The sequence below is a fragment of the Engystomops pustulosus genome, chromosome 6 (assembly GCF_040894005.1).
Source record: "Engystomops pustulosus chromosome 6, aEngPut4.maternal, whole genome shotgun sequence".
Classification (NCBI taxonomy): domain Eukaryota; kingdom Metazoa; phylum Chordata; class Amphibia; order Anura; family Leptodactylidae; genus Engystomops; species Engystomops pustulosus.
The window spans coordinates 125,785,899-125,804,992 of record NC_092416.1 but is presented as its reverse complement, the minus strand read 5'-3'; the positions used below and the strand labels follow the sequence as shown (position 1 = coordinate 125,804,992).

Below are 19,094 nucleotides of genomic sequence, written 5' to 3'. Positions count from 1 at the left end.
GGACATCATGTGAATTACAACTAAGCAACGTGTTTCGGACACCCTCTGGTATCTTTCATCACGGCTAGCAAGGAGGGTGTCAGAAACGCGTCGCTTAGTTGTAACTCATGTGATGTCCTAGATGAACTTTGAATAAAGGCCAATTTTGAAGCAAGAGAGCTGGATGTTTTTGTTTCTTGGGGATTTGTATATGTTCCTAAAGCACTAAAGATTTGTAAAGTGCTATAGAATATAGCAATAACAGCTATGTGCTGCACACCTCTCTCATGGAGCTACAAACAGTCAAGGGTTGATCCAGTGAACCCAAATTGTAAAACATAGAAAATAAGTTCTGACCGGAGCTCCCGATTCCCTTGCTTCCGTGTGTCTTTCTCTTCCAATATGTCACTCACAAAATAGAGCAGTTCACACTCCTCCAGCACAAATTCCTGAATCCTCCGATAAGAATATACCGCTATTCAGACCAACACGTTTTTTTCTTGTGACCTCCTCCGTATGCAACATATGTTGCGGTAGATCGCTGGAAGAAATTCACCCACTGATAGCGTAGTACCCCAGAAGGGGGAACTGCAGTCGGCCGTATTCATGAAGGGGCCGGCCGTCACACCCCCACCACGCCCCTGGCGCAGGGACTTGTAAGAATAGCCGGCAGCAGCGCATATATTGCCCAATTGCTGATGGCTCTCTGCGATGCAGCTGCACTGACAGCCGTGGTTTGTGACAGCGCCAGCTGCCCGAACAGGCTGTACTGACAGCAGCTGAGCCATGGTTTGTGACCGCACCAGCTGCACCACACCGACAGCGGCCGGGGTGTGCTTATTCACAGCGCTGGCCGAATATATATAACATTTGGCCGGCGCTGTCACCAACCACGGCGCGGCCGCATCACAGAGAGCCGGCTGTGATTGCGCAATATATACGTTGCTGCCGTCTATTCTTACAGGTTCCTGCAACAGGGGCGTGGTGGGGGGTATATCACCAGGCCCCCTCATGAATACGGCCGACTGCAGCGCCCAGGATACGAGGATCTGACCTCTTATTTGGTAAGAGGTCGGATCGATTAAAACCAAGTTCCCCAAAATTAAATTTTTTAAAAAATGGCATAAATGGAAAGGGACTTGGGGGAGGATTATGAGGGCATAGTTGGGGGAGGGGGGGGGGGTGACAGGTTCTCTTTAAAGATCATTATTATTTCCTGAACGATTCTGGTTTCACTTTTATGTTGGGATTTGTAATCTAGTAGACTCTATTTAATTAAGTAAATTGCTGTTCAGTGTTCTAGGAAAGTTGGGTGCTCAGTCTGGTTAAGTCTGACAGCTGAATAAGTAATTTTGATTGTCAGGAGATATCCCTTAAACCGCTGCCTGTTTGGTGTGTGCAGTGTGAGTGGGATGTGGTGTCTGAGAGATGTGCTTCAGGGTTGGGCAGTGGGAGGTGTAGAGATATCATCTGTCATCTCTCCTCATCCTACAGACAGTGAGCAGGGACCCTCATATTATGGAGTGACTGGTGGGACGGTGAGGTAAGCAGGGGGCTGCACTATATTGATGTGAGCAGGAGGTCTCTATGGCACATGTTTATAGTGAACTTATTTAAGAAACCCATTTGTCATATTTATCAAATTTATTCTTTATATATTGTATTTCAGATGTGTGCACTTTATTTTTAGAATTAATTATTATTTTAGCACAACATATAGCATCATTATATTTTATAACACTATGTAAATAATCATTCTATGGACACTGTATAGAAGTATTTTTTGGGCACAATGAACTTAGCCATCATGTGGTCACTGGCACTATTTTGTGAGGAATAGGTGGAAGTGTAACCATTACATGTATTTTATGCTGGTGCTCTGGAGCTTCATTAAACAAGCCTCCTGTCCTGTGCCCCTCCTGTAGATGAAAGTTGAATCCTCAGTTGTTGATATCTTTTATTGGCTAACTAAAAAAAAGATGATGACAACTGCAAGCTTTCAAAACTGCTTAGGTCTCTTCATCAGGCCTGGTATAAGACGACATCCGAATAGAACACTAATCTATACACAAAAAGACACGGTATTGCACAAGTGATAAGAAACCATATTTGCAGTAAATATTGGGTAGTGACATTGTTTTATTGTCCTTTTATTGAGATATGGTCCATGGCAGTGACCCTCTTTTCTCTCTGAGATTTGAAATTGTCTTTTAATACATAATTTTAAAATCTTGGATTTTGTGGTAACGGCTACAAAAGTGTTTTGGCACAGGTATATCGGTCCCCTTTTCTGATCATCACACTGTCAAAAGACTGATCTACTTTTTCCAAAACACCTCCACTTTTCCGTTTTTACTGCATATGCCTACTTTGAAACTGGCAGTTGTGATCACCTGTGACTGCCCCTCTAAATTTTGGATGCTTGGGAGGTACTTTATGCACCCATATCCTAAATGACTGGTGGGAAAAATTCTAGTTTGTTTTTTAGGGAAATTATGATTTGCTACAATTTAGATCTTTACATGTTCTATATATTTTAGTTTGCTTTCACCAGAGACTGCCCTATGGCAGCCTTCTGAATTGGGCCTCCCTTAAAAATGTACATATTGAGTTACCATCACCCACGTTTATACACTCATGTATACACATACAGTATCAAAGCCCCCATTCGACTCTATAGTACCTGGTAATGGTGCAGTGAGCACACGGTGTTATGTCCTGCATAACATGTATATAATGTTGCACATATTCCATTCTTTAGTCTGTCAGGCTAGACTCCGGGCCCCTGAAACTACAGGCCCAACAGCAGCGGCTATGACTGCTGTCCCTGTTGTTACACCCTTGGCTATTACATCACAGCATTTTACAGCAGGTGCTGTATTTACTACACCAATGAAAATGTAAGTGTCAATTCACATATGTCAGTTTCAAGAATCGGCTTTACTTTAGTGGGGATGAGAACTGCCAGAGGGTAACTGACACAAGACTAGGTCCCATAATTGTCTACAAGTTCCGTTCTATGAAAGTTTTAGGTATTCCACCATACAACACCTATTTGTAGTTTATATAAAAAAAAAAAACCCTACTTGCAGCCTTTTCTCATTCAACTGTACAACCCCCATTGATACTGTAAAGGATGCATTTTACTTGCACCTACAACATGGACCATTTTACCTGACCACACGTTAGTCTTGGCAATAAGCCCTCATTGTTACTAATTATGAATAACCGGCATTTCTGTAATGAGTGAAATAAATTTCAGCAAATAATTATTGTTTGTATAATGAAAAGATATACCATTTTCCTATAGACCCTCTGTATCAATTCCTCTTAGATCTCTGCTTGCTGTCATACTTTTAGAGAGCTTCTGTTTACTTCCAGTGGAAAGAAATCTGTCCATGGTCATGTTATGGACACGCAGGAGCACAACTCATTATAACAATCAGCTCAGATTATTCTTTGTGATACTAACAAGCTGTGTGAACATGGGCAGAATTTTATCCACTTTAAACATAGAACCTTCCTATAGAATGACAACAAGCATAACAATGATAACATTAATTTGCTGATATTATTTTAGGTGCTCCCCACCTAAAATAATCTATACATTCTTTATTTTTCCATGTACAGTTGTGTGTGGGCTTGTTCTCTATGTAATAAAATTGTCCAGTAATGGTATCTAATATTCCATACCATGTACTAGAAAGGAGAGAAAAAATTAAAATATGGTAAAATTGGTAAAAAAAACAAGTTGCACTGCTTTCTGGTAGGTTCTGTACTTATGACTTAACTTTTCATTGACACCTTCACTTTATTCCTTCGGTTAGTATGATCACAGGGATACCAAATTTCTGTAGGTTTTAATATGTTTTAATAGATGTTAAAAAAATTTAATCCTTTAGTATGGAAAAAAAACTTCTTAAATTTGCCATCTTCTGGCGCCAACAACTTTTTTATACTATAGCATACAGCTTTGTGCATGGTCTAATTTTTTGCAGGATAAGATGACATTTGAATTGCTACTATTTGAGGGACTGTATGACCTTTTGATTGAAAGATTTATGAGTCGAGAAAAAGTAGCAATTCAGGCATTTTCCGTTAAGGGGTTCAAGGCATAACTGTTTTTATATTTTGGGATGTGGTGAAACATGTTTATGATTTTGTTTATTTTTATATCAGTACTAGAGAAAAGGGGGTGATATGAACTTTTAGGTTTTATATATTTTTTTAATATTTTATTTTTTACAATTTTTTTTTTTTTAGACTTCCAAGTGTACTTTAACCCTTGGGTGCAGCAAACACCTACCTGGTACGGAGAGGGCTCTGCCCGTGCGCACCCTCCATCCAACCACTCCTGACCCGTGCCATAATATTACGGCGTGCCTCAGGAACAGGTTAATGTTTGGATTAACTTTAAAATAATGAAGACCTGGTGAAGAATGATAAACAACATTAAGTTTGTTGACGAGGTCACTGAACTTAGTGTCAGTTCAGTAGTTCTAGGTTTGGTCTAGTAGATCCGGCCCACAAGGAGCTGGTTTGATTGATATTTATATTCCTAATCTTGGGAGCTGAGCGGAGGTGGGAGGTTTTTGGGTATCTGTAAAAATGCAATATAATTTGTTATATTTAAATGTTGGTATTATTTGTATGGGCTTAAAAATGTAATCTATGGGCTAATTGTTAGCAGCAGCCTTAAGTATGTTGCTACATTATGCTTTTCCTTGGTATCTGGTATGGAACCATTGGTTTCCAGATAAGGTTGGCACCTACCTGGCATTTTTTTTACCTTTTCCAGTAAAAGTCTGTAATCTGTGGACACCTACCAGATACCCACAAGCCCCCCTCTTTTATGCCATATATTTTTGGATCTTGCTCCTCTTATGGCCAGTTATTTTTGAGTTGCACAAAGATTTCTGGTGCCTCAGGACTTCAGGTGGTGTATGTCTATGTGAATTCCTCAATGTGATAGCGATCTAAGATCCAGACACAGCACCACTATTTACCTGCAGTTCAAAGAACAAGCGTTTTTAAGGAGGATGTGAGATGTATACTTGTCTCGAGAGAGTGATGTAAGTTTCCTTCGCTTCATGGAAGGACATCACTGCAGTAGAATCATAGGAACTGACATTGGGAAACGAATTGCAAAGCCTCTGTTAAATGTGAGAGCTGTCATATTGGCGGGCTGCCAGGAACTGATATAACATATTGACTATGAATGCAGGGTAACGTGATGGGGCATATTACAGTAAGGTTTTTGAATATGAGTTATTTTAAGTTTTTGCCTCACCTGTCTCATTCCACACATCCTCACAGATCAGTCACCATGATGTATCCATCCTGTCTGCTCCTGTTCACTGCCATTTTCATCCAGGCTGTCAGAAGTCACCAGAACCCAGGTAAGATGATGAGACCTAAGGGGAGGGAATGCAGACTGTGCCCCAAGGTCTTGGATATCAACTTCATCCGAAATATGTACATCTATATTTTATTCATCCAGCTTTACATACACCCTGAGAGCTATATATATATAATATTGTTCAGTTTTACCTAGAGTTAAAACGCTGTTAGTATATTTGAGGCTAGTGTTGCTATGGGGAAGCACTGTTCTTTTTTGTAGCTTCTTTACGGAGGCACAACAGTTGTCACAGTAACGGTCTTAGGGTTGTGTAGCCTGTGGGGGCGCAAAAATCTACCTCTGTAAAGAGCGCAATGCGAGCCTGACAAGGTGCTACAGTGCATGTAAGTAGAAAACCATCCACAAGGCAGCAATAAAAAAAATCTCTAAAATATCTGTCCATACTGACCCTTTGGTCCTTGTTGTAGCCCTGAAGGAGGACAAAGCTCAACAGAAAACTTCAGCATCCCGTCTGCTTCCACCCTTTGTGGTTTTACTTATTTCGCACAGAACAATGCTTTTACTGGGATGGTTCTTTGTAATTTTTCATATGGAAACATTCTGCAGTATGTGCATGGGTAGCTATGAAATCACAGAGGACTTTCTGTACATTATGATGCTTAGGGGTCTGTTCACACAGATTTATATAGCAGATTTATGGGGACATCAGCATACGACTATACTCCGTCCATCTAAACTAGACCAGGTGCTGGTCGGTTTCCATATACCGAGCACAAGTGCAGTGTACAGGAGTCTGTGGATCATACTTAATTATGATACAAGGACTCCCGTAAAATGTACAACATAATGGCCCACATTTATTAATAACATTGCATAACAGTGTGAATTGTGCGGGGTGTGCCAGATTCAGAAATTGTGGTGCCCTTTCTTCTTGAATTTGTCACTCCCTGCACTGCTCCAACAGAGGGCACCAACTTCTTTTTGGTGCACCTTTAACATAGAGCATGCAACACATTTCTTTTGGACTTTGCATTATAAATGTGTCGCATGGTCGCAGCGCCCTTCTAGCGTTGGGAATAGTGCAGCGCTGACACTTCCTAAATACATGTTCAAGCAGTTTGCACTATTAAGTATGTACAAAATCCAACAGAAAACTGTTGCAGGGTCAGGTTGGGTGGCTGGGCCCCATGACATGGTGGGCCCCATAGCAGCTGTTATGGCTACTAACCCTGTAATTTTGCCCCCGCCCTATTATGTATAAAAATAAAGAAAATTGCTGATGGCCTATACATGCTGATGGACTCTGGAGCTGTCTACATTGGTGATAATGCAGGAAAGTAGGGCTGGGTAGATTGGATTCCTCAAACACTCCAATCACCTAGAATGGTCTGCGATAGTTTAGGTATCTAATAACATCCCAAACAAGGCTCCAAAATAAATGCAGACTATGAATGAATTTATAGTGTCTCTTCTTATTAGAATACTCCTTTACATAGTGTTTTTTTTTCTAAAATGCTATTTCTTATCATGGTTGAATGCCCCAAAGGAATATTCTGCCATTCAGATGCGGCTTTGCTCCCAGGCTGAGCTCATGACCCTCTAGCTACACCCCTGCCTCGCTAAAAACCTAGGGTAAATTACTAAACGCAGTTACTTTCTGATATTTTTATAGTGGAAAAAAACTGTGGGGCAATTGGTAATTCCTCTGCTCTCCTGTTCTATATAGTTTTATTTTACATCTTGGAAGACATTTGTCAAAAACAATTTAGGGGAAAGTTTGTTGACATCAACTTTTTAGGACAAAGTTATGAAATGTGTTTACTTGCCAGCGTTGTGATTATTTTCTGACCCCAGGTCACCCGCATTGCTACAATTAGATTTCGACCAAATGTGCCTTGACACATTCCTGAGCTGTGTCTGCAGTAACATGGTGTAAAAGGGGGAACCGGACATGTCAATGTCACCCTGTTTCTGACCTCAAAGACTGGATAAAGGCGCAGCTGGGAAATGGCAAGTGCCGAAGTGTGCGCTGGAGATAATATCTGCTATTGTTTCCAGTAGACAGGCCGCTCTTGTTCTTATGCTGAGAGGATGTCTGTGTGCAAAGTGGGCAAAGAGGGAAATTTTAGAGATGGCATCGGATCTGAGTATTATTTATGGGGATTGTATTTGGATATATAAGAGACGTGTTTAAAAGCTATCATTCAGGCGTTAGGGAAAGATGGATGACCAGTCAATTGCATCGACATTAGCTCTCCCTTTAGCTCTCACATAAGGACTCAACGTTTCGAAACTGCTGAAAAATGTTTTGCCTAATTGTTAGATAAGGAGACCTTTAAGGCCAGTTGTGCAAACAAACTTGCTCCGTGTGCCCAGGCAACGGACGCCACTATTTTTGGGGCCCAAAACTGGCAAGATTTTTGGGCCCCCCACCATTTGGTTCTCATTTTATACTACAGTGGTGGCCAAAAGTATTGGCACCCCTGCAATTCTGTCAGATAATACTGAGTTTTTTTTTCCAAAAAATTATTGCAATCAGAAATTCTTTGGTATTATTATCTTCATTTTATTTTTCTTCAATGGAAAACCACAAATAGAAAAAAAGCCAAATTAGATTTAATTCCACACCAAACATAAAAAAGGGGGTGGACAAAAGTATTGGCACTGTTTGAAAAATCATGTGATGCTTCTCTATTTTGTGTAATTAACAGCACCTGTAACTTACTTGTGGCACCAAGTGGTGGCAATAACTAAATCACACTTGCAGCCAGTTGAAATGGATTAAAGTTGACCCTCTGTCCTGTGCCCTTGTGTGTACCACATTGAGAATGGAGTAAAGAAATGGAAAAAACAAAGAACTGTCTGAGGACTTGAGAATCAAAATTGTGAGGAAGCATGAGCAATCTCAAGGCTACAAGTCTATCTCCAAAGACCTGAATGTTCCTGTGTCTACCGTGCACAGTGTCATCAAGAAGTTTAAAGCCCATGGCACTGTGGCACCTCCCTAGATGTGGACGGAAAAGAAAAATTCATGAGAGTTTTCGATGCAAGATTGTGTGGATGGTGGATTAAGAACCTTGACTAACATCAAAACAAGTTCAAGCTGCAGTCTGAGGGTACAACAGTGTCAATCCGTACTATCTGCTGGCGTCTGAATGAAAAGGGACTGCATGGTAGGATACCCAGGAAGCAGTGGCGTAACTTGAAGCTGATGGGCCCCAGTGCCAAGTCTGTTCCAAGCCCCTGACTATAATGTATGTTTTATAGTGTTCTCATATTGGAAAGTGACACCTTATGGGCCCCCTAAACCTGCTGAGCCTGGTTGCGATTGCACCCTCTGCAACCCCTCAAGTTACGCCCCTGCCAGGAAGACCCCACTTCTTACACAGAAACATAAAAAAGCCAAAAGTATGCCAAATTTACCTGAGAAAGCCTAAAACGTTTTGGGAGAATGTTCTGATGATACAAAAGTAGATCTTTTGGGGAAAAGGCATCAACATAGAGTTTACAAAAAAAAAAAGAGGCTTTCAAAGAAAAGAACAAGGTCCCTACAGTCGAACATGTCGTAGGATCCCTGATGCTTTGGGGCTGCTTTGCTGCCTCTGGCACTGCTTGACTGGGTGCATTGCATTATGAAGTCTGAAGACTACCAACAAATTTTGCAGCATAATGTAGGGCCCAGTGTCAGCAGGTCAATGACCCAAAACACAATTCAAAAAGCACTAGAAAATGGTTTGAGAGAAAGCACTGGAGACTTGTAAAGTGAACAGCAATGAGTCCAGACCTGAATCCAATAGAGAATAGAACATATGTGGAGTGATCTCACAATGGCAGTTTGGAGAAGGCGCCTTTAAATCTCAGTTTGCCAAAGAAGAATGGTCTAAAATTACAGCAGAGCATTGTAAGAAACTCATTGATGGATACCGGAAGCAGTTGTTCACAGTTATTTTGTCTAAAGGTTGTACTACCAAGTATTAGCCTGAGGGTGCCAATACTTTTGTCCTTCCCATTTTTGGAGTTTTGTGTAAAATGATCAATGATTTGACTTTTCTTTCGTTTTCTTTTGTGTTTTTTCATTGCAAGCAAAATAAATGAAAATATTAATACCAAAGAATTTGTGATAGCAATCATTTTCTGGAAGAAAATGCATATTATCTGACAGAATTGCAGGGGTGCCAATACTTTTGGCCACCACTGTATGATACAAAATTCCATATAAGTGCTTCATAAATGCATTCTTATATATTTCCCTGGAATGAATTATAGCAAGTACAGCACCCCCAATTTAATATATATATATGGCACCCCCTGAATTGATTACATACAGCACCACCTAATTCATCAATTAAGGGTGCGTTGATATAACATAAAGCGCAAAATGCAGTAACACTGCATATACACAATATACTATATGTAGACCAGGACACATTGCCCTCCAGTATATAGGTATCCAACACACACTGCACCCCCCAGTATATAGGCAGCCCAGCACACACTGCCCCCACCCCAGTAGATAGGTAGCCTAGAACACACTGCCCCCCAGTATATACCTTATTACCCTGAAAATAAGTACTATTTTTATTTAATTTTAGAAATATAAGGTCTTTCCTGAATATAAGAACTAGCGGCCGTCATTGCACCTCCCCCTCCCCACCCATATAGCTATACATTAGTAGATCATTAGATACTGGAAGATGTTGTGACCTGGGTGAAGAATTCATGGGATAATGAAAAAATTTAGCTTTTTGTATATAAACACAGGGATCAAAAATACATGAAAATAGAGTCAGATGGTTGTACTGATGTGTGTGATGACATGACCACAGTAATTAATACATGTGAATTTTTATTGTTCAACAATAAATGTGAATTCTTGTTCATGAAAAAGTAGGACATCCCCTGATAAATAAAACCTAGTGCCTCTTTGGAGTGCTACTCGGGCTGATGGCAGCCATTACTGGTAAGTTCGCCAGAAAACAAACTCGCTCATGTACAACTGGTCTTAGAATACTTTATGGTTAATTGCTCTTTAAATGGGTATTACTATTTTGGATTAATCCTTTTTTTTTGGAATATGTGTCCAATAAGAAAGCACCAATAGGTTGTCTCATGCAGTGGGATCTCCAGTTCTATATAATGGATTTATCATGTTTTAAAAATGTACAGTACAGGTAGTCCCTAACTTAAGGGCAACTGACTTACAGCTGACCCCTAGTTACAGATGGGCCTATCTGCTCATTGTGACCTCTGCTGGAGCTCTCTGGATGCTTTACTTTACAGCTGTAAACAACCTATCTAATACGTACCCCGTGAACTGCCTGTATAAGAAAATATAATTTCTAAACATCTCAAAATACATTTGGACAAGATTAAAGGAGTTGTCCGAGATGTTAAAAAAATTATATGTTGTCCGAGATGTTAAAAAAATTATATGTGGTTATAATTGCCTCCGGATTCGCTCCTGACTTCCCATGCTGCCGTCGTGCCATGCTGTGTCCCTGTTTGTCCCTATACCGCGCACTCCCCTATTCCTAGCGCTGTATCTTGCGCTGGGATATGGGGGCGGGTGGGCTTGGCTGGCCGGAAACCGAACTCAGCGGAGCTTCTGTGCCCCTGTAAATAAACGGAGGCATGGCGAAAAGGCAGTGTAGGACTCTGGGAGGAAGCGCAGAAGTAAGTTAATGTTTATTTTTCCATGCAGCCCCCTCTCGGCCACATATAATTTTTTTAATGTCTTTGACAAACCCTTCGAAGATTTTCATGAAGGAAAAGTTGGATGATTATTTTGCCATTGTAAGTTACTGGAATGGACAGAAGTCTCCCCTCTATTTAGATGTGGGAGATTTTCTCATGCCCTATGTACCAATGTATAGTATAAATGATACCTAAAGAGCTATAGCTTTTGTACTTTTTGTTGATATTGTCTATGTAGATGACATATAGTAGCTTTCTAGCAGGTGCCATTAGTCTGGCTACTAGATGACCTTGCCATTAGGATCTGTCGTTCAATGAACCCTATTAGTATTATAGGCGATACAAAGCTATAGACAGCATTAGCTATGTAAATATACATTTGTGTGTGCTTAAATAGCAGTAGGACTGTGAAAATGCTTTTATAGTCCAGTATCATAGCAGAGTCAGGAGCACAATTTTTATGAAAAAGACCATTAACACAATTAGAAAGCACAGATTTAGGTAAGCTGCTCTATTAGGTAGTGTGCTAAGAGTACAAAAATTTGCCATGTTTTATTATTTGTAGATGTGCCTGTCTCTCCTAGGTTCTGATCCTAATTACAATTTAGGTCTAAACATTGCTTAAACATTGTAAGCATGGATTTTCATACTTTCACAGGAGATAGCTATCCTAGACAAAAGTAGAAGACTCTTTAGTATGCATTAGCCATTCATTTTGTAGGGAAATCCAAATAAAGAATTATATCCATCCAAATAACATGGGCATAAACCATAATTAGGAGCACACGCTCATGGGGGTTAGCCCAATCTCTCTTGCGAATCTTGGGACTGTACCCCTCCGGGAAACTCACTGAAGCCCCCCCCCCCCATGTCTGGTATTGGGTACCCAGTGGAGGCAGTTGCACCATTGAAATAGTTTTCTCTGGAGTTATATGGTTTAATAACACCCATTTACAAACTTATCTCATTCAGGTGTGGGAGAGCCCATATGAGCATCTGAACATCCCCCTCTCGGGTAAGGATGCAGTTAATATGCGCCCAGCTGCATCCAATTAATGCATTTTGCCGTTAAATCATTACAATATTATTATTTAGTGATTGTATCATGTTAACAGTACATGAAACGGTCACTAGATAATTTTGTAGGATGTGTGGATGTTACTGACTGCATCTGAATTGTATCCCCCACATCATGACTGTGGTGTATATTTCCACCGTTACTAAAATTCAGAAATGCTGCTTGAAACAGAAGTTCTTAATATCAGTAGTTGAAACATTTACACGCCAATAAGGGTTAATCTGCTGCGGAAGGGAATAAGTAGATTTTGAGGACAATGAATTCAGTTTGTGTGTGAAGATGGAAGGAAGAAGAGACGTCACCCCCCAGGCCAAAATCATAATGGAAGCTCTGACTATTCATGTATTACTTTTAGTACCAGAGGGGTGTGGTTGTTTCCCATTGCTCCATTTCAGATCTAATCTGAATGGTTCTGCACTGTGAAATGTGTTCCTAGTCCCCGCAGCACTAATGTCCCACCACTCAGTATCCTGCTCCCTGACTTGCGCTGACCACGCTTACAGCTGCTTAACCTCCTGGATGTGATGAGATGCGGCAATGTCAGCTCACAATGTCTGCAGGCAGTGATAGCGTGGCGAGAGAGCACACTGGTAGTAAAATCACATCCATTTCACTACTCAAGACTCCTCCAACCGTGTGTGAGATCTGAGCTCCCCAAATTATGGAGCTTTCCACCCTTCTAGAACTCAGAGGTTGATGGGACCAGACAAGCCCTGCTCAGATCTAACAACTTCTAACCTTCCTTTTGTCACCTATCTTTATATCCGAAAGGAAAGCAAGGCAGCGTAGTAAATGGATGGATGTATTCTTGATTCAGTTTAGTTTATATATATATATATATATATATATATATATATATTACCTAAATGCAATAAAGATTTATATGTCTATATGTCTTTCTTACGACTTGGGGTGAATTTATACACCTTGTGCTCACCTGGACCAGAAGTGCTCTTCATCCCTCCTCCCACCATAGGCAGACGACTGGCTGAAAGGAGGAGGGAGCTTTATTCACCCCTCCTTTCCCATATAAGCACTTCCGACCGTATAGCTCGAGTTTCAAAACAATCCTGTTTGCGCCTGTTTTTGTTTTTTTTCACACTTTTTTTTAATTTTAGAACACTGTCCCCCTATTTCAGTGTTTCATAGTGTAATACTTTATAGAAGCCGGAGGTCATTATTTTTTTCAGCCTGTCTGTCATTGGCTTATGAAGACCTACTCATGTTTTGTGGCATGAGCAATCGTGTCATGCACAGGACCGTGGAATCCATGGCCATGTGTATGAGCCCATAGAAATGAATGCTGCTGTGTGGCAACAGCCAAAAAACTGCTAGCAAATAAGTAGGTCCCCCTACTTTTTTGTCCTGTCTTTGGATGTGCATTCTCTTTTTAGCATGTAACAATAAGGGAAGATTTTATTTTAATCCACTTTGCATGTGTGCTGGAGGAAATCTTTACAATATAGTTACAGTGCCCTCACAGTAGCCAGAAACCTGTGAACAGTCCAACAGAAGTGCGATCCGCAACCCTTAGTAAATAAGCCCCAATGTCTGACTTCTGTAATTGGCAACAAATATTTAAACATATTTCTTGCCTCCTGATTATGATTTTAGTTGTAAAGGTTCAAATTTATGTTGTTATGGTTACAGGACATCAGCTCCAAATGGCATCTCTTCAACCCATTGTTACATTTCCACAGGAGACCCTTTAACTGGAATAGGAGTCTTGTTGGTTCCATCAGTACTTACACTTTACATATATACAACACTATATAGTCATGTAAGTGGTTTCCCTCCTTTTCGGTTCTCATCTCTTTTCATCTATATCATTTGAGGTTCTTGTCGCGTTGTTACCATGGTAACAGTAGCGACCTCCAGACACCACTGAACTTTCCAAAGCTGTAGCATTGTAACTCCTCAGATAATCTTCTTATACTTGTACCCATTCTTGTGAGATGTTTTTTCTAAACTGTCAGAAGTGAACCCTGTTAACAGAACAGTTACTAGAGATGGACACCTTTCTAGTGAGTGAAATAAAAGGTACATCCAGGCGCAGCAAAGATGTACAAACTTGTTACTATTGTATACAGTCTAGACAATAGGGACCACCACCATTGCAGTGTAGGGTCTGAGGAGTGGTGCTTGGCTGCCATCTTTAATGTTTTTTGGAGAAAGTTTCTGTTACCTGTTTCTGGTACCCCTAATAATAAACCAGGGATAAAACTGCACATCAGAAAGCCTTCCTGTTGATACGTGCCCCCTAGCATTTTATGCTTGCTTCCATAAACAATGGGGCAGATTTATCAAGCTGTCTGAAAGTCAGAATATTCCTAGTTGCTCATGGCAACCAATCACAGCTCAGCTTTGATTTTACCAGTGCTCATGAATGTTTTAAAGGGGAGCTGTGATTGGTTGCCATGGGCAACTAGAAATATTCTGACTTTCAGACAGCTTGATAAATCTGCCCCAATGTGTCCATCTGACTGAGATATATCCTGTTCTACAGCAGTATGAAGTTTCAGTCCACTTTTAAGGAGGCACAGGCACTTCAAGGTTCCCAGGATTCTTAGAACAACCCTTTAAGGCAAACTTTTTTTCTCTTTATTTCCTGATTGTGTTTTTTATTTTCTTTACTGTCCATGATTTTGGTGGCTGGCATTTAGAAGTACATTTCATTTTACAGCAGCCTTCTTGCCAAAGGCAGAAATAGTCTGGATCCAACTTATTCAGGTCTATGGAGAGTCTTCTAGGCAAGCCTTGTGCCTATCGGAGGTGTATAGGATTCTTCTTGTATTCTATGATGTGAAAAAGGTGACCACAGCTCAGAAAACCTTTACAGAATTAGGAGGTTTCAGTCTATTATAAAGCCAGTATAGAAAAGTTCAGGATACTGTGATTTTCATTAAATATCGATTAATTTAAAGGAAACCTACCACTTGTAGTGGCAGGTTTCCGATGGCAATACCGGGCACCAGCTCAGGGTGAGCTGGTGCCGGAGCTTATTTTAGTTAGTGTTTTAAACCGCGGTATCGCGGTTTAAAACACTTTTTAAACTTTATAGCCGGCGCAGGCAGGTACGCGCTCGGCGCTTACCGTGCGCGCGGCTCTCATTCACTTCCTATGTAGCCGCGCGCACGGTAAGCGCCGAGCGCGTACCTGCCTGCGCCGGCTATAAAGTTTAAAAAGTGTTTTAAACCGCGATACCGCGGTTTAAAACACTAACTAAAATAAGCTCCGGCACCAGCTCACCCTGAGCTGGTGCCCGGTATTGCCATCGGAAACCTGCCACTTCAAGTGGTAGGTTTCCTTTAAGTTTATTGATAGGAAATGAGATGTGTAAAATGACTGCAGGGGCAGAAAGTAATAGTATCCTGAGTTCTTAAGTATAGTGTTCCAGAGTGCACATTTTGTTTGTCCATTCTACAGTTGGTGATCAACAATGTAGATGTGGTGGAGTTCACCAAACCCATGATTGTGTAGTGATAGCCCCTGATATAACTGGTGATTCAGTATTTGTTTTCAAGCTTAACAGTTATAGATGGGTCAAGCATCATTAAAACAACTGATATCTGATTAACAATTGAAAGACAATATAAGAAAAGAGGATAACATCACTGGCACTAAAGGCTCCAGTGGGTGGGAGGAAGATTGTAGGAATATGGCTGTGGAAACTGTATACTGTCTGCAAATTTTACAGGCTGGTATGGTGTGTACAGAGATTAGCAAGGTATATTGTTCCCCCAATTGTGATGCGTGGTGTTTAGTTTCTAAGCATACTTGGAGGAGAGGAGAGGGGAGCAGACACTTCTTTAATAATAATAATCACTAAGCAATAAGTAAGGTAGTAGTAACTTTGGGGGTAAGAGGTCTAAGTTTGGACAGGTGGAGAATAAGAGCACTTGCTGGCTCACAGGGAGCTCTATATTCCAATATCTTCCAATTATTTCAAGCACATTTTGATTGCTTGTTTTGTTACCTCCTTACAAACCATATCTACATCTAAAATACCTTTGTGTAGTTTTGGGTCATTAAAGACCATTGCCCAGTGCTGGCTTCCTTTGCTGTTCCTGCTTTTTTATATAATTTCTCATTCACAATATAGCAAAGTAATTTTATAGCGACCAAATATGTGTCCCGTAAGATAAAAGAAGCATCAGTTGACACCTACATGTTTTAGGGGCATGGGGATTGTCTGCAGTGGGTACAACAGTTTTTGGAAGCTGATTATTTTTTTTTTCAGATATCAGAAACCAAGCAAGAGAGGTCAATTGGCCCATTTAGTTAATTTCATCAGAATTTTACAAAGTAGGAGGGGATAATTCAAGATGTAGAGGGATTCCTGGATCTTACCACAGATAATACCTAAATATTTAACAGAAAGAGTCTTCCGTGTTAAAGGAAACCTACCACTTGGGATAGGGCTTATAAGCTGGACATGCCGTGCACCAGCTCAGGGTGAGCTGGTGCCGGCGCTTATCTCCGTTATGTTTTTAAATAGTTTTAAAGTGTTTTAACAGTTTATTAATGTTTATATCTGCAACATCCCCCACCGGGGCCTAGCCTTTTCTCGGGGCCTGGAGTCAGCCGGGGTCCGCAGTACCTGAGTGGCTGGCGGTTGTGGCCTAGGCACGCTATTGTCACGGTGCTTGGTATGGGGGAACCGGAGGGCTATCCTACAGCCTGGCAGGTCTCCAGCAGGGTGGTGTTGGCAAGAAATGATGAGGGAGAGGCTGCTATAACGGATCTCCCTGGGGCAACCCTTTGGTGTCTAGAGTATGAGTCTCTGTGTGGTGGACAGGGTGCCCGTGATGGTGATAGCTGTAGTAGCAGGGACCAGACGGAGGCAGACGTTGAACAAAAACAACTTACAGTTCTTTATTGGAACCGACAGGAACCGCAGCAACGTGCCTTTAACAGAATGGTAGATTGCTGAGATGCAGTTGGAGGGAGCCACAGGATGTAGATCACCAGCCTGGATGCAGAGGGCAGGCTGGGAGGTAGCTGTGTCCTGGAAGGATGCTTCAGCTTTATCCTGGATTGCTTCAGGTATCACCCTTAAAGGTAGGATGATACCTCTTTCCTCACTATACTAGCTATTAGTTCCACTCTTCAGGCAGGGGCTAGGCTCACCTGCTCTGGTCTGGTATGCTGGCTGCGCAGACTCCTCAGAGTCTGTACTGGATTAACTCCAGTCTGCTTCTGCAGACTCCTGGATCTGACTGGAACTGACTTTCTAGAAGTTTCTTGAACAGGGATCTTGTAACTCCCCCTGGTCAGGTGGTGGCTGCTCCTCCAATTACATCTCCGCTCACAGAAACAGAGTGTAACACATGTGATTGGCTGACACATATTACATCACATAAAACAATTAACTCCTGCCTTGCCAGGCAGGATCTACCACTGCAGTACTCATCTGTGTCATCTAGTGTTATGTAGTGACATGCTGTGAGGCTAATCAGACCCTACACAGGCTGCAAGCTACATGGTGGGACGTATTCGCAACCACTTGCATCGGCAAGGGTGTTGCATATCCTTACTAGTTTTCCCGCCCCGGGGTCCGCGCTCGGCATGTCCAGCTTATAAGCCCTATCCCAAGTGGTAGGTTTCCTTTAATGTTATCAAACTTGTATAGGAAATGGGGCCCTTATACAATGGTATAAAGAAGGCAATGTGCTGTCCCTATTGTACTTGTAATGTATGGGAACCAGACACTAAGCACAATAGGGACAGCACATTGCCTTTTCTATACCATTGTGATACTTATATCTTTGTGATACTTATACCAGAGTTTGTGTTGTGTTCATACATATATATCGTCTGTTTGATTACACATACTTTCAGAGGTGATTGTTATACCCATTTCTTGTTGGTGGAGGAAATGGTTTGTTGGACTGCCTTACCTGTCAGTACCAACTGCATGTTTTGATATGTACTTGGTACATTTTTAAATGCTTAATGTCCATCATCCCTATTTTGGGTGATTTGTGTGTTGACTTTTGAAAAAGATTTATTTGTACTGTCATATGGCACATTTTCTTCTCTTTATATTTATGCATTGCAAAATATGTGCTGACAGAGATTGTGTATACTGAAGGTTGTGCTAGGTCCACCATATATCTTTCATGGGGGCTGATATAAAATAATTATAAGGGGGCTGTTTGGTATGATAAACAAGGGAATACTTGAGGGAACAGGAGACTGTTTTAGTTTCTAAATTTTTAATGCCGCCACATGAGTTCACAGCAAAGGGGCCCTCTAAGGTTCTATCAGTAGTCCAAGGGCCTACTGAAACCTGGAGCCAACCATGGCTGTTTGACAATCCTACAGAAGAAGATCTTCCCATTGTGGATGTTGCACCACCTAATCACACGGATCACGTTTATTTATAAAAGTTTTAATTTTCCTCCTTAATGAATCATTATTGGTTGCTGTCACTGCTCACGGTGGAAAATTTGCCAATTTGACGCTATTTACAGCCAATTATAACATTCGACTGATGGTAATTGAAAGTGATTATTCCATTTTATAATACAAATTGCAATAAAAGTTCAATCTGCTCAAAATAGAGCCATATTATTCCCAATGTGTTGCGGTTTGCATTCATTAAAGTCTTTCTTTCTGTAATGGAGTATGGATGAAGGAAGTCTAAATAAGTTTTTTTTTTTTTTTTTTTAGTTTTTATGTAGTATATATTATTTTTATGTGGTATATTTTGACTTATCATAGGTTAGGTCATCAAGAGTATAACCACCACTATAACGATTGTCTGGTTTAGAAACCCATTTTTAAAATTATCCTCTAAAAAAATTTGAGATAATAGGGATGGAATCAAAATTTAACCCATAAGGAGTTTTCTAAAACTTGTATTTGTCCCTTATACTAGATAGCTCATGAATAATCTGTAGGCATCAGAGACCTGGTAGTCAATACGATGATGTGTTTGATAAGCACTATGGCCTCTTTATTGTATACTAGATACACCAT

At 40.8% G+C, this 19,094-nt stretch overlaps 1 protein-coding gene and 1 long non-coding RNA gene across 2 annotated transcripts in view; one reads left to right on the top strand and one right to left on the bottom strand.

The window, feature by feature from the left end:
* Window positions 1–1,466: 1,466 nt before the first annotated feature.
* The window catches only part of COL20A1 (collagen type XX alpha 1 chain), a 114,741-nt gene continuing 97,113 nt past the window's right edge, over window positions 1,467–19,094 (top strand). Inside the window, exons 1-2 of the mRNA XM_072110908.1 lie at window positions 1,467–1,522; window positions 5,296–5,378. Coding sequence (XP_071967009.1) covers window positions 5,306–5,378 — 73 coding nt within the window. The 5' untranslated portion in view covers window positions 1,467–1,522; window positions 5,296–5,305. The remainder of the gene's footprint in view (window positions 1,523–5,295; window positions 5,379–19,094) is intronic.
* LOC140064228 (uncharacterized) lies at window positions 4,286–5,894 on the bottom strand. The gene is made up of 3 exons (XR_011847729.1): window positions 5,787–5,894; window positions 5,270–5,393; window positions 4,286–4,408 (listed from the first exon to the last, which is right to left on the bottom strand). It is a non-coding gene; the product is annotated as an uncharacterized lncRNA (long non-coding RNA).